At 41.3% G+C, this 21,763-nt stretch overlaps 1 protein-coding gene across 1 annotated transcript in view; it reads right to left on the reverse strand.

Moving 5' to 3' along the window:
* Positions 1–21,763, reverse strand: part of CNTNAP2 (contactin associated protein-like 2) — a 1,798,324-nt gene that overhangs the window by 95,927 nt on the left and 1,680,634 nt on the right. Inside the window, exon 20 of the mRNA XM_012662081.1 lies at positions 19,677–19,770. Within this exon, the coding sequence (XP_012517535.1) occupies positions 19,677–19,770 (94 nt within the window). The remainder of the gene's footprint in view (positions 1–19,676; positions 19,771–21,763) is intronic.

The following is a 21,763-nucleotide window of genomic DNA, read 5'->3' on the forward strand; positions in this document are numbered from 1 at the left end:
AAGTTTCACATTTTAGCCCCTTAAATATTATACTAAAACTACAAAATACTATATTATGTTGCTATTTTAAATACTTTAGCATGCAGTGAATACTTAAATATGACCTGCCTTTTACAATGAGAAAAGAAATCCATTCATATTCTGCATATAACACTGAAAACAGATTTGGATTTTAACATGTGTTACAATTTTCATTAGTCACCTGAATTTCATTATTAAGGAAGCTATATTGAAAAATGTGGTTTGTCATCAAAGTAAGACACATCTTTAAAAAAATAACTTGTGCTTTAAAATGTTTATATGAATGTGGCTTCATCATTCGCAGACATTTCCACCGACAACATCATGGGTGTGTGCAGATGGAATGTCTGCTCCCCACAGCTGCCTCCCCCAGTAACATTTGTCTCTGACGTTCCCCACCCTGTATAGAGGTGAGAGGCCAAGCTGGGAGGTCCAGCCAGCCAACATCTAGAGCACCTGCCTGGGGAAGGTGGGCCATGAGCCCAGTGTAGCCGTCAGAATGACTGGCTGTTTCAGTGCTACTTGTGTTTGCTGAGAGCAATTCTGTTCTCTTGACTCTCCCATGGTGTGTGTGTGTGTGTGTGTTCATTTAATTCATCATTTTGCTTGTTGGACACAGGGAAACAGGAATTAGTGGAAACGAGGAGAATCTAAGATGCATGGAGGTTTTATGAGTTAGGGTGAATCGGTGTAGGAGTGAAGACAACCATAAATTGGTATTTTTTTGGCTGTACTCTAGTTGAGGACTGCTTCAAATCTTTCTCCTAATTCATCCTAGGTGTAGGAATCTATTTTAAAAATTCTCACCAGGATTGCATCTGTGTACATGTCACAGTGACATGTAGTCTTGTCATTCCGGTCACCTCTTCATGCGGAGGACAAACTCGTGCTGCACTTGAAAGCACAATTTTGAGTCAGCATCTGTCTCCCTTCTTCCCACTCTTCAGTTCCCTCAAGTTTCTTTTCACATCATCCTCTCTTCTCTAAACCCTCCCATGATGGCTCTTTAAGTGCAACTCTGGGGGGCACTCTGACCTTCTAAGGAATGGAGGACAACTAAAATTTTTTGAAAGTGCTGAGCTGATAGGGTCCTATGAAGGTGCCAGGTGTGGAAAACCTGCACCTTTGGACGATCAGGGTATCCAAATGGAGACAGAGCAGCCAGGGAGGGATCCCACCACACTGAATTCAGTTCTTCTCTCTTGTGTATTTAAAATTCAATATACAAAGTGGGTTTCTTTTTCTTTTTTTCTTTTGGCAGAAGATATTTTAATCTGTCCTTATTAAAAAGTCAAAATAAAATACACAGGAAGTTTAAAAACAGGTCCCCATGCCAACCTCAAGCATATCATGATTGTACAAGAAATATTTGCTAAATTTAATTGAATTGTGGCTTATGAGTCACATCTCTGTTCCATAAAAGTCTTGGTGGAAAGGTTTTGTGGATACCTCAAATGACCTGGCTATGCCGGACTCCTTTGGAAAGGAAGCAGGGGAAATGAGTGCAACAATTTTCAAAAAATAGGTAAGACTTATTAGGTAATAATATGGATCTGAATAGACCCGTAGAATATGCAAAACCAAATTAATTATTAGTGTGATTTCTCCTCTATAATTTAATAGTCTTGCATTATCTTAAAGTAGATGTTATTGTTTGAATATATTCCCCAAATTTCATGTGTTGGAAATTTAGTCCTCAAATTCATATGTTGATGGTATTTGGACATGGGGCATCAGGGAGGTATTAGAATTAGATAAGGTCATCAAGGTGAGGCCCCTATGATGGGACTGGTGGCTTTATAAAAAGAGAAAGAGAGACCTGAGCTGACACGCATGCCCTTGCCTTCTCACCATGTGATGCCTCCCGCCACATTATGACACAGCAAGAAAGCCCACCCGACCTTGGACTTCCCAGCCTCCAGAACCATGAACTAAATAAACTTCTTTTCTTTATAAATTGCCCAGTCTCAGGTATTCTGTTACAGTAACGGAAAATGGACAAAAACAGAAGATATATTCATATTTGTTAAAAACAGTTGCTTTGGGATTAAGATAATTATAAATATGTGCCAGGAAGAGGAGAGCCAACAGAGCGCATGGCACGAAATGAAAACAATCACTTAACTGGTGGCACCTCCCTGGCCATTGATGTTACCTTGTCAAAGAACTGAGAGGTACATACAATTATGAGTGAAGTTCAACAATTGTTTTTCTTTATTGACTTTTACCTTTTTTCTATAATGGCTGTTTAAACTTAGTTTATTGATTTTATTTGTTTTTCCTCAGAAAAATAAGGCTGCAATATTGTTTAGCAATGAAAAGAAATGAGCTATCAAGCCATGGAAAAGACATGGAGGAAACTTAGATGCATATTAGTAAGTGAAAGAAGCTAATCTGAAAAGGCTGTATACCATATGATTCCAACTAGAGGACATTCTGGAAAAGGCAAAACTATGGAGACAGTAAAAAGATTAATGGTTGCCAGGGGCTGGGGGCTGGGGGTGGGGGATGAAAAGGCAGCACACAGAGGATTTTTAGGGCAGCGAATCTACTCTCTCTTATACCATAATGGTGAATACATGTCATTATGCATTTGTCCAAACCCATAGAACGTACAGCACCAAGAGATTGTACAAAATGTACTATGTACAGCAGGTATGTAACACCAGAAATAACTACAACATGGCAAGATGTTAATAACAGGGGAATCTATGTGTGCCATGTGGGGAGGGGTAAAGGGTTATATGAGAACTCCCTGTACTTTCTGCTCAATTTTTCCGTAAACCTAAAACTACTCTAAAATATAAAGTTAATTAAAAAATTTAAAAAGACTGTAAAGTTAAATCTTCAAACTATTAGGCCACACGACGGTAAGTTATTTGCAAGGCTAGGTCACTTTGTTTTAAATTAATGACATGATTCCATTTGTATGATGTATTGCCATTAATTTGATGTTATAAAAAAGAATGAAAAGATTTTACATGTTTTATGGTTTGATTTATATGATTAATGGCAAGAAAAATCTATTAAAACTTACAGTGCTTTAAATAATAGTAATTAGGCCCACAGGAATTAATTGATGCATATGATTTGTGTTGATCCTGCCCTTAGTGTTTGACTTTTCTTTTCTGTGTACTTTCTATTGCACTTCCCGTGTTAACTAGGATTTTAAAGCCAGGTCTCTGTGTTGAGGGAGCCCAGGCTGCTGCTCTGCAGGGTTTCAGACAGCCAGGAGACCTCTGTGGGTTCGAAGCTGATATGAATGCTAGAATCAGCAAGGGACGACGGGAGAAAAGGAGAGAGAAGAACCTTATCAGAAACTGACGTGGTTCCCTTTTTGCAATATCAAATAAATATACAGTTGACCCTTGAGCAACACAGTTTTAAACTGTGAAGGTCCACTTAATGTGGATTTTCTTCTGTCTCTGCCACCCTGAGACAACAGCAAGGCCGATCCCTCTTCCTCTTCCTCCTCCTCCTCAGCCTACTCAATGTAAGATGACGACAAAGATGAAGGTCTTTATGCTGATCCACTTCCCCTTAATGAATAGTAAATATATTTTCTCTTCCTTATGATTTTCGTAATAACATTTTCCTTTCTCTGGCTAAATTCATTGTAAGAATACAGTATATAATACATGGAACACACAAAATGTGTATTAATCAACCTTTTATGTTATTGGTAAGGCTTCCGGTCAACAGCAGGCTAGTAGTAGTAAACTTTTTGAAGAGTCAAAGTTATACACGGATTTTCGACTGATCAGGGAGTCAGTTCCCCTAACCTCTGTGTTGTTCAAGGGTCAACTGTACAATGTCTGTTTCCCAGGATCTTTTCTCTTTTGTAAAACAGACACAGGCAATAAACAAACCAACAAGCACAGAAAGACCCACCCTTGAATCCTGGTTCTACCACTTGCAAGCTATGTCACTTAGCACATGTCACTTGAAATTCTCAGAGCCTCTTTCCTCACATAGCAAGTGGAGATTCAAGTAGGTACTTGCTTGCAAGGTTAGGATTAGCGAGAATGCAGCACCAGGAAAGTGCTTCACAATTTGAAGGCATTGGACACACATCGTCCTCCATTATACCTGTGTAGTTACTGCAGGCAAGACTGAAGGATCGTCTGTTAAATAAAGTGGACACTAGTGACAAAAGAAAATAGAATGAGGCTTACTTCTGATTTATGACTTTGTCCCCTGAGTTTGTATTTTGAATGCTGATTCTTCATAGACAATAAATATGAAATAGTAGTTTGAGAATGAATTTACCTAGGAGTAGTGTGAATTATGAATTGAAAATGATTGAAACTTTCTTTTAGAAGACTAGCTTCCTTAGGTGAGTACACATTATTGTTTTTAACAGCTACATTTAAAGCAGAAAAAAAATTTTTACTTAGACCATGGGATCTGTTTTAATTCCAGAGCATGGAGGTATCACATTCAAAATCTAGCCATGCTTTCTTCCAGAAAACATAACAGTCACATGAAATGTCTGTTGTAAACATTTAATGCTTTTTTATAGCAGGATTATTCACATTCTATAGATTTTTAAGAGATGAATAACTCTTCCAAGCAAACGTTTATTTTTCTATGGCTGCTCTATTCTTCCTTCAAACTGCTATGGAACAGTCTGTGGGGAGGCCAGTCTCCCTAAGCACGGCCATAATGCCGCTGGAGGGATGTGTAAAATACTAGCTTATTGAGCTACATTTGCTTCCTCTTCCTACACTTTCGTTGTGCTTTTATTCTTCAGAGTATTCAAAAGAAGGGGGACCCGATGTCTCTTTACTCCAATTTGTTAACCTTCAAGCTCTCCAACATTTAAATTCTAGGCCATTGGCAAGATTATGTAAAGAGTCTTTATAACTCAGATTCCTTTCCCCAGACATTGTAAGTTCTCCTTCCCTGGACTCTAAGATGCAATGGTGTTGAGTGGCAGCCAGTCTTTGGGTTATGGTAGGTAACATGAGATGCCACATCTCAAACTAGAAGTGGAAGATCAGATTCTACCTCGGTAACCTTAGTTGGACTTGTTACTCTATTATATTGGGTAATAACGATTCTCCTCTAACCTCCATGGGTATCATGTGTGATAATAGCCATGGATGAGCTGTTCATACTGCAAAGTAATATATAAATATAATGTATCATCATATTTATGGGATGGAGGTTAAAAATAATGTCAATTCTCACCTTTGCAGTAGGTGTATTTCACGTAGTCGCTGAGAACACTCAGTGAATACCGAACCACTGCTTCTAAAGGAAATGCAGGGTTAGGTTCCTGCAAGCCTTTGGCCATAACATTTCATGAGCCAATTAATGCTTTATCTTGTTTTATGTGTGTTTCTGTATAAAGACATCTTACTTAATATATATTATTGATTCATTAACATTGAACTCTTGGCTAACAGCACAATAACTCATTCTGAACAAAGTTTACCTATTAATAACATGTATTTTCTTCATAAGACACATCACAGTCTTCCTGTACTTAGGAACAATAGACAGTATTTCAGCAATCCACTTAGAGGCCATTTCAAACAGTGACATCACCAATAAAAAGCATAAGAATGAAAAAAACATGGCACTAAATAGACTGCAAGAATAATTTTTGTTTACAGTATAAGACCTGAAACAAGAAGGCAGAGTGTCACCTTATTTGACCTCAGAATACATACACTGGTGACAAATTTTTTGCTACAGTGAGCATGTCTGCAAATGACCACAAAAGCATGATGAGTACTATAATACTTTTGGGGTTATAGATAAATTTTAACAAATAGGTGAATTTGCTACCATGAAATCTATAATAATGATAATTGACTGCACACACGAAATTTAAAAATTTTCCATGCCTTCTGGAATGTTTCTGGATGTCATAAGAAGAATAATTTTGTCTTTCAAAATATTTGCTTATTTCTAAAGAATTAGGTATGCAAATGTATGCTGTGTGTCAATGACAGGTGAGCTGAAGATTTGGGACAGAAATAGGTTCCCTGCTTTTGACAATCTGGTTTAACCAGATACTAAAAATGTCATTAAAACGGAACTTCTGTTCTCTCACTGCATTTCAATAATAAGTGGGTTTTTTGATTTGCTTTTGTTGTTTAAAAATAATTTAATCTTTGAAAATAAGATGGAGAGATGATGGTACCAATTTGTTTTCAATCAAATGTTTTTTAAGTTTGTTATTGTTTATTTGAATCTTCTTTTTATGAATGACCTGGTATTGGGGCCAGCAGTTCCTTTATTTGTATAAGTTAAAAGTCAAAGATTAGATGTAATGGTATTGTCTGAGACATACTGAACACTGCCAGGCACTGTGATAAGCACTTTATATTCATAATACCATTTTTTCATCTTCATAACAAAGCTTATGGTATTAGCACTACTATTATTCTCAGTTTATAGTTAAGAAAACTGAAGCCCAGATACATAAGAAAGCTGCTCAAGCTCCTTTAGCAGGTTGGACAGCTGGAATTGCAGGCATTCGGACATGACAGCCTGGACCGAGCCTAACCCTAAATATATATAATTTTCTCTTCCAGCCTAAATTTTATGAAAAGATTTGCTTTTGTAGCTGTTTTATCTAGATGTTGAGAGTGTGTTTTTAGATCACAATGCTGTAATTATTACTTGTACTTGTTAAAGACACATTTGAGTGACAAGCAAAGACTAATAATGACATTGACAGTGTGTTACATTGAAAATGTTGAACTTCCAGCTATGTGACCTGGGCCCAGCCATGTAACCTGCGTGGGCCTCGTTTTCCTCAGCTGCAACATGAGAAGGTTTCAATAAATTATTTCTTAGCACCTCCTAGGATTCTATAAAGGTAATAATAATAATAAAATCCAATAAATGTCTAAGGATGAAAGTGAATGTAATTAAAAAAGAATGAGAAGCCAACCTTGAACTATAACTCACTGGGCGAATTCTTTTTGAATAGATTTTCTTCAGCCTTGAGAAGATTTTGGACATTAAGACTATGTTATATTTTCTTTAGGATATGAAAAATTAGACATCATTTCTTCTCTTCAGTTTTAACACTATTTCTTGCCTATCACTTTAATAAGCTTTCTCATCAGTGTTTTCCTACTGCTTTTGTCCTTACGGTAAAACACAAAGGCAATTGACTAGGAATTCAGTCAACTGTTTGCCACTTGTCCGTTTGTCAGTTTTGCTACATTCTACTCTCAGGAGGTAGAGAGAGATCACAGAGCAATACGTTGCCATCAGGGACTCTCCTTCAAAGTAGTAGCAGGCACTTTCATCTACCGCGTGTCCTCTCCGTTTTTAGAAATGTATTATATTCATCATTCTCTTGGATGACGACTCTAAAAGAACTACAAAATTCTAAGCTGTAATAAATATTTAATTCTGGTATCTTTCCTAATTTCCACTGGCTGGGGCAGGAACGTGAAGAGCAAACGGGGCAGAGCCGGTGGCTTAACCCCTGCAGGTACTTCTCGTCCATTACCCGCCGCCGGGGTCTGGGGCACTGGCCCCTAGGAGACACTAAATTTCATCCCATGAATAAATGACTCCATAGGATAGTGTGGACTAGATCTTCTTTTACCTTTGTAACTTTTCCTAATTGAAATTTTTGTTGAGGCAATTACACACGCGATTGTAAGAAATCACACAGAGGGACCCTGTGCATATTTTGCCCAGTTTCCCTCGGTGGAAACATCTTGCAAATCTATAGGACAGCGTCACACTCAGGATGTTGACACTGATAGAATCTACTGATCTTATTCGTATTTTGTACTCATTTGTGTGTGTTTCATTCTGCGCAGTTTTACCCCCTGTGCACGTCTGCGCATCCACAACAGTCAGGACGGTGAGCAACTCCCACAGCGCGACAGTCTCTCATGCAGCCCATTTGTAGCCACACCGCTCTCCCTCGCCCTCCCGCCTGGCCCGGCACTAACCCCTCACAATAGTCTGTCCATTTCTAGAATTTTGTCATTTCAAAAATGTCATTAATATATAAATGGAATCGTTAGGTATGTAAACTTTCGGGATCGGCTTTTCTTTTCCTTTGGCACAATTCTCTAGAGATTCATCCAAGTTGTTTTGTGTATCAATAGTTTGCTCCTTTTTCTTACTGAGCAGTATTCCAATCTATGGACGTACCACCTGTGTGACTTTATAATGAAGCTGTATTCTGACATTTTTCTCTTTTGCCTTTCCTTGTAATGACCCATGTCCTCTTCAACCTAAGACATCCATCTGCCTGAGGAGGGAAAGGGGAGGAAAATGGGAGGTGGGAGGACTTGTTACAGGTGGCGTCCAGGTTCCGCCATCGACGGAATAGTTTTGAATGTGTCCAAAATGGAAGTCTTAACTTTAATCCCCCCAGTCCCTAAACTACTCTTCTCCCAGTGACCCTCATCACGGTAAATGGCCTCACCATTCAGCCAACTATTCAGGCAACACCTTGGGAAATCATCTTCGACATGTCTTTCTTTCACCCACCACATCCAGTCAGTCGCCAAATACTAGGGGCTCTGACTTCAATGTATTCCTAGTCCAAATATTTCCCCATCACCCTCACTGCTGTTGCTTTGGCTCAAGCACCACTGTCTCTCACCTGGACTCTACAATGGTATTTTAACCGGTCTCCAGTGGCCATCCTGGCCCTCTATCTGCCCACCTTTTTTTTTTTTTTTTTTTTGAGACAGAGTCTCACTCTTTTGCCTGGGCTAGAGTGCCATGGCATCAGCCTAGCTCACAGCAACCTCAAACTGCTGGGCTCAAGCAATCCTCCTGCCTCAGCCTCCCGAGTAGCTGGGACTACAGGTCCAGCTGTAGCTGCGCCACCATGCCCGGATAATTTTTTCTATATATTTTTAGTTGTCTGATTAATTTCTTTCTATTTTTAGTAGAGATGGGGTCTCACTCTTGCTCAGGCTGATTTTGAACTCCTGAGCTCAAACAATCCGCCCGCCTCGGCCTCCCAGAGTGCTAGGATTACAGGCGTGAGCCACCGCGCCCGGCCTGCCTACCCTTTTTGTAGTTAATACAGCATCCTGCAGCTGGAATGACCTTTCTATTAATAATATATAAATCGGATCGTGTCACTTACACACTCAAAGCCTCCTGCAGTTTCCCATCTTATTTGGGACAACATGCAGTCTCTCCGTGACAGCCCACACCTGTACGGTCTGGCTGCCAGCTAACCCTCTGACTTCATCTGTCTCCTACCACTTTGTCCCTTGACCACTGTTCCAGCCACACTGGTTTTCTTGCTGCCCTTGAACAAGCCAAGCGTGTCTCTGCCTCGCAGCCTTTCTACTGCTGTTCACGCCTGCAAGGCTCTTCCGAAAGACGCCCACGTCGCTCCCCTTCTCACTTCACTCAGGCCACTGCTTAAATGTCCCCTCCTCCAAGAGGACTTCCCTGGCCATCTTAACACTCTCTGTCCCCTAATCCTCCTTTATTGTTCTTCATAGCACTTATTGCTAGCTAACATTTATACTATTCTTTTCTCATTCTTTGTCTATTCCCATTAGAATATATGCTTCATGAGGGCAAGGGCTTTTTCTTTTATTCATTGCTCTATCCCTACCATCTGGTACTTATAAGCACTTAACGTATTTTTGAGTGAATAAATGATTTCCCCAAAGTCCTTTACTCACACTGTCTAATACATCAAGGACTCAGCTTGGAGGACCCAGGTCACAGAGCTCTCCTGTGACACAGAGATGGCATCCACCCTTCTAAGCATGGTAGATTGCATTAGTGGTCCTCAAGTCTTTACCCTCTCCTGTATCTGTGCCCTTTGCTGTGTGACTTTGCTGTTTTTCCCATGGACGTGCTTCCCATGCACTTTCCCTTCTCCTTGACCCTGGATTTGGCCACATGACTTACTTTAGACAATCAGATACTGGTGGACGCGAGACCAGAGGCTTGAAAAGTGCTTGTGTGAGGGCTTGCTCTCCTGTGTCTCTGCCAGAGAGGAACATGCCCATGCTAACTCTCTCATCCCAGGAGGAAGATGAAAGGTGTATAATAGAACCATTCAAAGATTAGCTGATTTGCAGATTAGTGAGAAAAATATGATTGTTATTTTAAGCTATTGAGTTTTGGAATTTTGTTAGATAGCACTTTTTTTTTTTTTTGGCCAAGAGCCAATATAGGAAGTAAAAGCAAAGATTTTTTTTTTTTTTCTTAAAGTCCAAAAGGACTATGAGAAAAAAAAAGGGACACAGCAGCAGAGAGGAGAGCCCAGCTCTGGCCAGGGAGCAGGAAGTGTGTTTATAAGGGATTAGGCCGAGGGTTCTTGTCATGTAGGGGCCGTGCACCAATGTGAGGCAGCCCAGCCTCGTGGAGAGAGGGAAGGTCGTGATCAGACAGGATCTCTGGCCCTCACGAGCCTCTCATCCTCGTGTGGCATGAATCTTGAGATGAAAGCCGGTGACTCTGCCAGGGGGCTGCGTTGGGGCTGCTGACGCCTGCCATGGGGAGGAAGGAGCACGTGACAGAGACTCAGAGTCTCTCTCAAGTGGGAGCTGAGGGGACAGCAAGTAAGCAAGGGAAGTGATGGCAGGTCTCCCTGGGAGAACTGCCTGAGTCAAAGAGAGGCACTCTAAGTGCATCAACCACAGACTTAACCTCCAAGGCCAGAAGAATCTCTGGCGACACAGGACACTGAGCTGCAGGCAAGCAGATGCTCACTGTGCAAACTCAAGGACCAGCATGAATCTGGGTCCCTCCCACCCACCCGTGACGCCATCAGATCACTTAAGCTACGGCCTGTCACTGCTCATCCCTTCTGTATTCTATACTCCTGGTCACCAGCTTAGAGAAAGAAGCTGGAGGTGGGCAAGGCCTTGCATCTTCTCTGCGTATCCAAGTTGTTTTGTGCATTGCAACGTACACCTCTGTGATAACCATAGCAACCTCCTATGTGGTCCCTCTCCCTGTTACGCATTTTCCACTCTGCAGATGGCGTTATCTGGGGGAAGTGTCAATCTGATCAGGTTATTCTCCTGATAAGAAATATCCTTCCTTGACTCCCTTTCACATCCAGGATAACATTAAAACCGTAACGTGGCTTATAAATAAATCTGTAATATGGCAGGTGCTGTAGGAGCCCTGCATTCCCCTCTGTCTGGCCCCAGAAATCATGGACCGTGATTCCCTGTCCTCTGCACTTTCTCCGGCCTCAGGGGTGTGTTGAGTGAATGCAGGGCAAGCCAGGAGTGCTGGGAATTAGTCCTGCTAGAAGCAGCCCTCACTGGTGTAGGATGTGGAGGAGGAAGAGAAATGCCCTGGCTTCCTCATGCCTCAGTTGAGACCTCCTGAGGCATGTCCTGCACTGTCTCCCAGAGTTCCCCGGAGGGATCGATCACGCTGCAGTGGCCACAATGGTGAGTGGCTTGATGATGTTCCATGCCTTTCCCTGTTTCATCTCTCTCCTCCCCTGTTTGTGTTTTATGGCATCATCTCCCAGGTAAATTTCTTGTATTCAAATCCACTTCTCAAGGATTTATTTTGGGAGAACCCAAAGCAACAGAGGTAGTCATATAAAGTATCAATCCACACAGAGTCACATTTTTAGAGTGAAGTGGGCACTACCAGTGATTTACTCTTGCCCTGGCAGGAGTAAATGGGGACTGCCCCAGGCAAAGTGGGGTATTTGGCCCTACTTATGAAGCCTGCTTCTATCTGAACGCTGCCTGCTGCTGTTGCATTCTTCTCACTCGCCTCTTCACATCCTAGTTTCAACCATTCTGAATGAAACTTGTGGCTCCTCAAATTTCCCTCATAGCACATTGTGTCCCCAAAGATGGTCACAACCATACCTCCCCTCACACACGCTCCTTTACAAACTGACCTTGCCACTACGACATCAAAAGGCAGAGTCTGCTTCCTCTCTCCTGGAACACGGGCTGGAGTCTAAATTTTAGCCAATAGCATGGGGCAAAAGTGATGTGTGTAACTTCTGAGGCTGGCTCTCAGAGACCCCCAGCTTCTATCTTTGTTCTTTGGCATGTTCCTTCTTAGAGCCCAGCCGCCATCCTGGGAGGTAGCCCAAGCAGCTCTCAGGAGAAGAACTGAGAAGAACTGAGCTCCTGGCTGGCAGCCTAGCAGAACTCCTGGGCAGCTGGCACTTGTTCCTGCCACAGGAGTGAGGCTATTTTGGACCATCCAGTCATCCTTACACCCCATCTGAAATCACATGAAGCAGAACCACCACCCTGTCGGCCCATAGATTTGTGAAACATAATAGGTGACTGTTTGAAGACACAAAGTATTGGGTAGTTTGTTGTGCAGCAGTAGAGAACTGAACCTTGCTCCTGCTTTCTGCCCACTTCACCCCATTCCTTTGCCCAGATAATTCTAACTTGTCATTAGGGTCTCAGCTTCCACGCCACCTCCTCTATATGTCTTCCCTCATTCCTGGACTGGGTTAAGTGCCCCTCCCACTTGCTCCCAAGAATCCTATACTCCCATCTTCCATTTATCCTGCCCCTTGTCCTTTCACGTCTAATTACAATTTCATTGTCTTCTCTTCTCTTCCAGGCAGAACGTAAGCCCTAAAACTGTGACCTAGTGTGGATCAATAAATTGTATGGTCACCTGTCTTGTTTTGGGTTATCCCAAGAGAAACACTTGAGAATTATATTTGGATACATGAAGTTTCCAAAATCAGAAACTGTGCCTGTCTTGGACACCATGGATGTTCTAGAGACTTATACAAAGCCTGGTACCCGACATACAATAAGTATATACTTGTTTGATTATGGTTGAATAAAAATAACTCATATTTATTATACACACACATTTTGTGGCAGATTCTGTGCTACCTGCTAAACATGTGTTATTTTGTTGAATCCTGTGACATAGGGACCATAATGATTCCTGTTTTACACATGAGAAAACAGATACACAGAATGTTAAATAACTCGCCAAAGTCACACCGTTGGCAGATGGTAGAGTAAGAGAGCAAACCCAAGGGCAGGATAGCAAGTCTGTTCTTACCTGCAATCCTTATGCATCAGTTAGGACAGGTTAGGCTGTGCCACAGTAACAAACAGCACCACAAACATCACTGCCAACGGTCTCGGTGGCTTAGCAAAGCAAAGGGTTTTTTTCTTTCTCCTGCTGTGTGTTCATCACAAGGCAACAGGGTTCTCTGCTCATTGTGGTCACAGAGGACCCAGGTTGATGAAACAACCACTGTCTGAAGTTTGCCAGTCACCATGCCAAAGGGATAAAGGGACTCTAGAGGGTCTCAAATCAGCAATTAACTGTGCTAGTCCAGAAATCACACGTGTCTCTTCCACTCATAACTCTTTGGCCAGAAATACTCAGCAGCAAAATGCCCACCACAGTGTGCTACTTCACCACCATACGAAGATCTAAGTATGTCATTTCCCGCTCTGGGAGGAGGCTTTGTCAAAGTTCCAGAAAGTATTGGAAATCCCTAGAGTAAGGATTTTTATACATATATATATTTTTACCAATAGAAAGTAGTATAGGGTCACAATACTCACTATTTGGGTTATAAAAGAAATCATCCAGTGGCTACCAGCAGGTACATCTTCTACTGGAATTGTTTTGGATACTGGCAGTTTAGCAAATACAGGATCTGGGACCGATATGACTTACAAACTATGTTCAGTTCAAGCAGACGGAGTTTACCTTTAATTTTACCACCCGGACATTGCCACTGACAACCAGTCATGGTCACTAAAGCAACAATTACTCTGCATTAGTGTTCAGCTTCTTTCCAAGCATAGCTCATCAAGTTTACATAAAGGAGTCATTGTCTTTTTATTATAGATCTACTTCATTATGATTTTATATTACTGTGATTTATGGCAATGGCATAAATAGTTAATTTAAAAAAATGTAATAGTAAAAGGACTCAGAAATAACATTCTAAAATTAAAATTAAAATAAGTACTCTCATCCTGAAAACAGAGGCTCTCTATTTAATAACACAGAATTTACAGTGATATGATAAGCAACATATATCAGCATTCCTCTAAATTCATATCTATAATATATCCATACCAGTGTATGATATCCAGGGACCCTGAATACAATTATCCTTTTAGTTAGCAAATGGAATGGGAGATACTTCTCTACTTTAATATTGCATTTCTTACTTTTTTATAAAATAAAATTACTTCCACCACAAATACTAAAGTGTCAAGGGTATTTAGACTGTATCTAATCTGTCTTTCCTCAACTCAGAAGACCTTTTAACGCAGAGGACAAATTTCCATTTAGTCTTTGTTGAATACTCTCAATGATGGGGAGTTTATTACCACAAAGTAGAGGCCACTCATTTTTGCAGAGCCCTAATTATTAGGAAGTTCTTTCTCATATGGACCTGAAATTTTCCTTCTCACAACTTCCTCTCACTGGTCTACGTCAGTCTTGTGGAATAAGCCTTGACTATGTCTAGTCCTTTCTTCACATTGCGGTTGTCAAAGATTGAAAACTGATTCTCTTACTTCTCTCAAATCATATCTCTTTCAGAATAAATATTCCCAAGTTTTCTGATTCTTCCTTTACGGGTCTTGTGCCTATCTAGTCTTCTCCTTGGAAGATTAACGTCCTTGCTCTGGACAACGTTCTCCTATTAGTGTAGCTCAGAATCACATTCATCTGAGAATCCATCATCGTATAATGTTGGCTCATACAAAACTTTCACCAAACCCACCCTCTGAGTTTTTCATGATATCAGGAGTCTCCCATCTTCTATTTCAGTGCTTGCTTTTGTGTGTGTGTGTGTATGTGCGCGCGTGTGTGTAAGTGCAGGAATTAAGCTTATCTCCACCATATTTCATCTCGCCACTTTTATCCCATCTTTCTAGCCTGTCAAGATGCTTTTGAAGTATTGTTTATCACCCAGCGTATTAAACCACCCCTCTCAGCTTTGCGTCATTTGCAAACTTAATAAACCTGCTATTTGTGTCTTTATTTGAAGCATTGATAGAAATGTTGAAAAAGACATGAGAGAACAAAGGACCCTGCTTTAGGCTTCAAATTATATTTCTCTTCCTTGATTTAAAGATTTCTTGAGAGACTATTAAATCAGTTGCTGAAAACCAGATACATAAATCTATGACCTCACTCAGCTGGTACGTGATAAAAGGGGCATATACTAGGTCTGGTGAAATTTCTATTTCATGAACCTTTGTTGATTGTGAATGATACTGAGTTCCTTCTAGAAGGATTCAGACTTCTGTAAGAATTCATTCTAAAATTTTGCTGATGGTTAACAGTGATCACATTTTTATTTCTAGAATATATTTCCTCCATTCCGTTTATAAAGATCACCCTTGTCCTTGATTAAGTAGCCTTTCTTCCATCCTTTTTATGCATGATTTTTAAAGCAATGCTCATCAAAGAGCTCAGTGTGGAGTCATATTGTGTATTTAGAGCCGTCTTCTTTTCTTTCTTCTATGGGATCAGTTTCCGATTAGCAGCTGACCAAGCAAAGCAACAACTTGGGGGCATCAGTCTCTAGGGGGTGTTAAAACCTGGCTGGAGCATATACGATATCTGCTGCAAGTTCAATACTGTATGTCTGTACAGATGGATGTTTACACAGCTGGGGAATGCAAATAGGTTGTCTCTCATTGAAGTATATGTCACTTTCAAAGGGAAATTTAAAAATGCTTGTCCCCATCCTGCCCCTACTAAATGATCAAATATCAAAGGACTCTTGGCTTGAAGGGGTGGCCAGCGATTAGCCTCCCCAGGCACCCACATGTCTTTTTTGTGTCCTCACTGACTCCTTCGATCATATTAATAGAATTTTGTCTTCAAAGTATTCTATCCCTTTCTTGCTCCTTCATCATTCAGGAAGATGCAGGTGTTGCCAAGAAGCAAAGCGTAGGTCTCGGTGACACACGTGCTGTTCAAATCCCAGCATCACCATCCACTAGCTGGGTTGCTTTAAGCCAGTGGTTCTTAACTGGTGGGGATTTTGGCTTCCCAGGGGACAACTGGCAATGTCTGGAGACATTTTTGATTGTTACAACTGGGATGTGCTACATGTATCTAGTGGTTCAAGGCCAGGGATGCTGAGAAACAGCCTACAATGCACAAGACAACCCCATAACAAAGAATTTTCTCACTCAAAACGTCAATAGCGCCGCTTTTGGGAAACCCTGTTTTAAGGACAAAACTGAACCGTTCTGAGCCTTGGTATCTTCCTTGTTACAATGAGGGTGACGAGGGTCTGGCGTGCTGTGGGGAAACATATACAGTGCTATACTTACAGCGTGCGGTGTAATGACCGGCACGTAGCCAGCATCAAACATGGTAATTACACTCATTGTTTAGGTATTAGGCATTGCGTGGGACACTTCTTATGATGTTATTAGCTTAATATTAAAAAAGTAGTTTGCTCCACAAATATTTTTTATGAACACTTTCTACTAGGCACTGATCTGGCTGCTGCAAATAGACTAGTTAAAAAAGAAAGCAAGCTCCGCCCTCAGGGAGCTAAAAACCTGCAAGTTGGCATCTGTGTTCCCCATTTTGCAATCAAGAGAAGCCAGGCTCTGAGAGGCTGAAGTGACAAAGTCACAGGCCCAAGGTCTCCATGCTAACAGAGGCAGGCCCGGATTCAAGTCTCACCAGCTCTGTCTGATTCCAAAGCCTACATGCTTTCTACTCCATTGCTGTCAGACACCTGCTGTTAGAAAACCAGAGTGGGAGATGGATGAGGACTGCAGATCTCACCTCTGAGCTTAGCTTATTGATAATGTTGGCATCATCACCCACACTCTCTCACTCTACAGTATACTTCTGCAACGTGGTCTTTTTGTTGCTTTCCTCTTTTACTCTTTATTAATTCAACAAGTATTTATTGAACACTGGATCCTTGTTAGGATACAGTGGAACTATGAGATACTATCTGGGTTTGCAGGAAGCTCACGGTCTAGCGGGGTAGGAGTCTATCTCTGCTAGGAGTCAGTGCACGGAGGGCCCTAGCAGCAGCCCTCACTTACCCTTGTGTGCATGATGCCATCTTGACCTCGGGATGGTGGACTTCCTTACAGGTGCGTTCTTTCCTTAACTCATCACCACATGCACAGTTAGTGTATGTGCACAGCATAATTTTCCTTTGGTGTGCAAAAAATTCTGGGTATAGCATTCATACATCTGAGGCTTATGTTACGTCTTTAGCTTGGTACAGATTTATGGCACAGTAAGTTCTCAGTTGTAAAGGACGTTGCCTTTATGACATTATTTGTTCATGACCTTGATAGTCCATGCCATGTGTACATTGCAATTTGGATTTAGTCACATGACCTGAAATATTGATGAACCAAAGAGTGCTAATAATAGTGAGGGAATCTAGCAATCATCCAATATTCCCATCAAAGCTTGACTTTGTGAGTTTTACAAAGTAATAAAGTCCATTGTTTCAGGACTTTAGGAATGTCTAAGGGTAGTATCTTTAGGAATATCATAGCATCATAGTGTAGAGTTTGTTTCGATGGAAACTTTATGGCTCAGAAGAAGCAGTTAACATGCGAAATTATTCTTTTTTTTTTTATTTCAGCATATTATGGGGGCACAGATGTTTAGGTTACTTATGTTGCCCTTGCTCCCCCACCCCCCCGTGAAATTATTCTTGACTGAATTGTAGGAATACATATGGCGGCATTTGGGCACTCACCAATGTCTCAGGATACATGACGTATGAATGCCAAGGGCCTACTCCATTCAACAGCCACTTTTACTTGCTAACTGATAGCATCACTCAACTTTCAATTGCATCTCTTCTGCAGCTTGACCACGCACGACAAATTCTCCCGATCTACTTAAGACTATAGATTCTCAGTAGAGAGATCAAGCTTCAAAACTCTGCTTGACTACATATTAGCTGAGTAGCCATTATCAAAATGACCTCCCACTGCCTCAGTTTCCTCATCTGTAAAATGAGGATAATAATCATAGCTCTTATTTCTTTGGAACATTGTGACATTAGGTTGTCACATTTACACGTGTAATATGTAATGCCACAAAGTCTCTGCCTTCTATTTTTGTTCACGTACGATAAAAATGGTGATAAGATCTTTAAAATACAGCAACTACAGGAAATGTTGGAGAAAATTCAGATAAGGACATTGGGGTTAGGTAATCGAAAGCTAGAGTTGAGACCACGCCTGGGTGCTGTTTTTAGGATGCAAGGGATTAAGTAGTAGCTATTTACTTGTCCTTTCTAGCGTGCAATATCTAAGGCCTGATGATCAAGCAATTTTAGTCTTCATTCTCCAATTCCTCCCTTTGATTGATCAGTTGCCACTCTCTACTGTCTTACTTACTGGGCATGTGGTCTTCTGGGGCTTTGCATACAGGCCTACTGGCCTGTAGATTCCTCACTCACCAATAGGACTGGTGTGTTCCTGGTTCTAAACCCAGAAATGCTTTCTGCTCTTGGCCACTTTCTGGCATGAGATATCGGCCTTATTCCTCAACTGGTCCACCTCAGCACTTACATCTTCTGCCAAAATCATTCTTTCTCTTTTTCTCTTTCCATTTCTAAGTTAACTACAACAGGGATCATAGCACAGAAAAGTGCTACCTCGGTGTCTGACTGCCTGAGTTCACGTCTTGGTTCTGCCACTTACTAGCTTGGTGGCCTTGGGCAAGTTATTCAGCCTCTTTGTGCTTCACTATTCTCATCTAAAAAGTAGGGATAATAATCTAGATTGCCTCATGTAATTGTTATGAAGATTTAATGGGTTAATACATCTAAAGTACTTAAAATGCAGCCTGACCTGTCGTAAATCTTATATAAGTGTATAATATTATTTTTATTATAGCTTCACTGTCCTGTTCACTCCTCATTTTCTGTGAACCCCGCACCTGTGTTTATAAATGAGTGATTATTTACCATTAATGCTATTCTGATACCACTACCCACTGGGCACACAGAGTGACCTCCCTCCCTGCCTGCACATTACGACTGTCTTACTATTTTCATTTTGGGTTCATAGTATATAGCCTTATATTGAAACAAATTCTATTGGCCTCATATTAAACATCTGAAAATACTTAACCAATCATATCTATATTTTAATCTAGATATAGCTAATCTCCTGTAGAGAACAGAAGAGCAAGAGTGACTCCTATATTCACAGTCACACATGGGGAAGGTGCTCCCTCACACCTCTTGATTCCTATCGACCTTTTCATTTGCAAATAGTATCAGGGAGCTACCCTGTGAGTGAGAGGAAGAGAGAACCATGTTGATATGCTTAGACAAAGAAAAAGTTAAATTAAATATTGCTAGTAGGTAGAGGTCTTTAATAAATGCAATTTTACATCAAGAAGCCTGGAGCAGAGAGTTGGCTTCACTCGTGTTGTGGTTTACACCACACACCAAATAACATTGGTTCCAATACCATCATTGACTTAGAAGCCCCCAGCACTAATCATAATGTGTTTCAAAGGTGAATTAGTAGCTTTAGAAAGATGACTCGATAATGTTTCTCCTGTGCATCACAGAGAACAACCACACAACTTTTCTTATACAGAGAAGATATTTGGGACCGACCCCCAAATTTACCTGGTAGTTTTAAAAGCCAAATTCACATTATCCAAGGCAATCCTTATACCAAATGTAATCTTAACACACGTTTATATCTACAGAGCCAAATTCTTACCTATGACTTTTCCTAGAAAGAGCGACTTGGGAGAGTTGAAGAGGGTGTCAGATGAACTGGGCAGGTGGTAACTCACGGAAGGGTAATGATCGAGCTGCAGGAAGAAAACAAGAGACACGTTTAGGAGCTTGTCACTGTCCTGCACCGGAATCACATCTTCCCGGGGGATGACATCACTCTTTGAACCGTGGTTTCTGGATAACTCACTTCATCAGCACTGACTCTGAAATACCAGCCTGAGAAAATGGAAGTCTCTCTCTTCCTTCGCTGGGGTTATTTGAAAACAGCTGGAGCTTGGTAAGTGAAGAGGCTGCAGGAGTTGTGCTCCAGCTGATACACATTTTCTGTGGATAATGTACCTGCTGGATTAAGATCCTTGCTCATTTTAATGGATAAAATCTGCGTGATCCAATCTCCTGTGTCAACCTCTGAGATGTAAAATGCCACATCTACGGCAATGAATTTTAGGGCTCCTCTCACTGAACTGTTTTCTTCACCTTTTGGTACTATCAGCTTACAGAACAATATTGATCTTCTCACACTCACATACACACACTTACATGCTGAGATTCAAGGAAGGTGAATATACATAGTTTTCTTGCTTATCACGTGGCCACAGGCAGGGGTGTTAGAGCAGGGGCAGCAGGGGGTGGGAAGGGAAGCAGGTGGACCTAGAGTATAGATAATGAGCGTTGGAGTCACACATGTTTCTGATCACATTTCCCATGTACAAAGTGCAAACGGTGGTGTCACAGAATTGTAGGCCCTGTCTTGCCCTTTGTGTCCCTACGTGGCTTTTCCTACCTTGTATTCTTCCGTCTTTTTATGACCAGCCCAGCCTAGCTGTGTTTCTCCAACTGTGAGATCTTAGAGTTTTCTGGGCTTTTTTGTGTCCACCTGCAGATGAATCTTTTTTGTAACCATTTGTTTCTCTGAAGTGAGTTTAATACCTGCTAAGGTCAGCATGACAAAAGGTGTGGGTCATAAGAAAACACTCTCCAACACGGGCATTCTCACGGGAACCAAGTCGGTTGTGCGAAGGAAGGAGACAGAACAAGCGGTAACTTGTTGAAGGCAGCGATGCAGACGCAGAAACCGAAACACTCCCAGGTCCTTGCTAACAACTGGGCCTGATTAGGCAAAAACTGTCTTTCAGCTGCGCAAAGACGCAGGAAGCTAGCTGTGCTCTCAGAGGGAAGGAGAGGAAGGCAGTTAAGAAAGAGTGCAGAGGAGCGAGTGAATCTTTCTCACCACATTGAGAACCAGCTACTCTGATGAATAGTCACTCCTGACTCAGGACTGTCCACAGCTGAATCTTCACACTGCTTACTGGAGACTTAGAGAGCACTGAACAATCAGAGTTAAGAGTTAAAGAGCAATACATCTCAGGAACTTTTGAGAGTTTCGGCCTGTAGAACCGGTACTGTAAGTTTTTGTACATGAGTAGTATCGCTACAAAAGTCCAAAAAAAAATCTGTTAAAGCGAATGTTTGCACATCTGGCTATCATTTTGAAAAGCTTTCTATAATGTCCAATGCATCATTAACAAAACACTAATTCTGGCCAGAGAATCATAAATATTGAAAATCTCATATAGTTGTTTCTTTGGACCAAAGGCTACTCGGTTTCTGCAGCTAAATATTAGCTAGTTGCTTTGGCGCCATCTGATGGTACACATGGGTAACTGCGGCTGCACCTCTATCCACTTCCGCGGTCAAAATGCCAATGGTGATTGATAGCCTACCCTGCCACGCCTGATGGTGATGATCTCCCCTTCCAATACGTCTTATAATTTAAGAACTAAATTTATAACAAAACTCTACTTTGTTAAAGAATTTTTGAAATGGACACAAACAATATATGTTCATTATAGAAAAAAATGATACGGATTTGCAGGAAAAAAAGCCTGATGATAATCAATGTTAACTTTTTATGTATATTTGTTCAATCTTTTTTGAGACAGGGCCTCGCTCTGTCGCCCAGGCTAGAGTGCAGTGGTGTCATCCTAGCTCACTGCAACCTCAAACTCCTGGGCTCAAGTGATCCTCCTGCCTCAGCCTCCCTCGTAGCTGGAACTACAGGTACGC

This window comes from Propithecus coquereli, unplaced genomic scaffold, assembly GCF_000956105.1.
Source record: "Propithecus coquereli isolate 6110/MARCELLA unplaced genomic scaffold, Pcoq_1.0 Scaffold75, whole genome shotgun sequence".
In the NCBI taxonomy this organism is placed as follows: domain Eukaryota; kingdom Metazoa; phylum Chordata; class Mammalia; order Primates; family Indriidae; genus Propithecus; species Propithecus coquereli.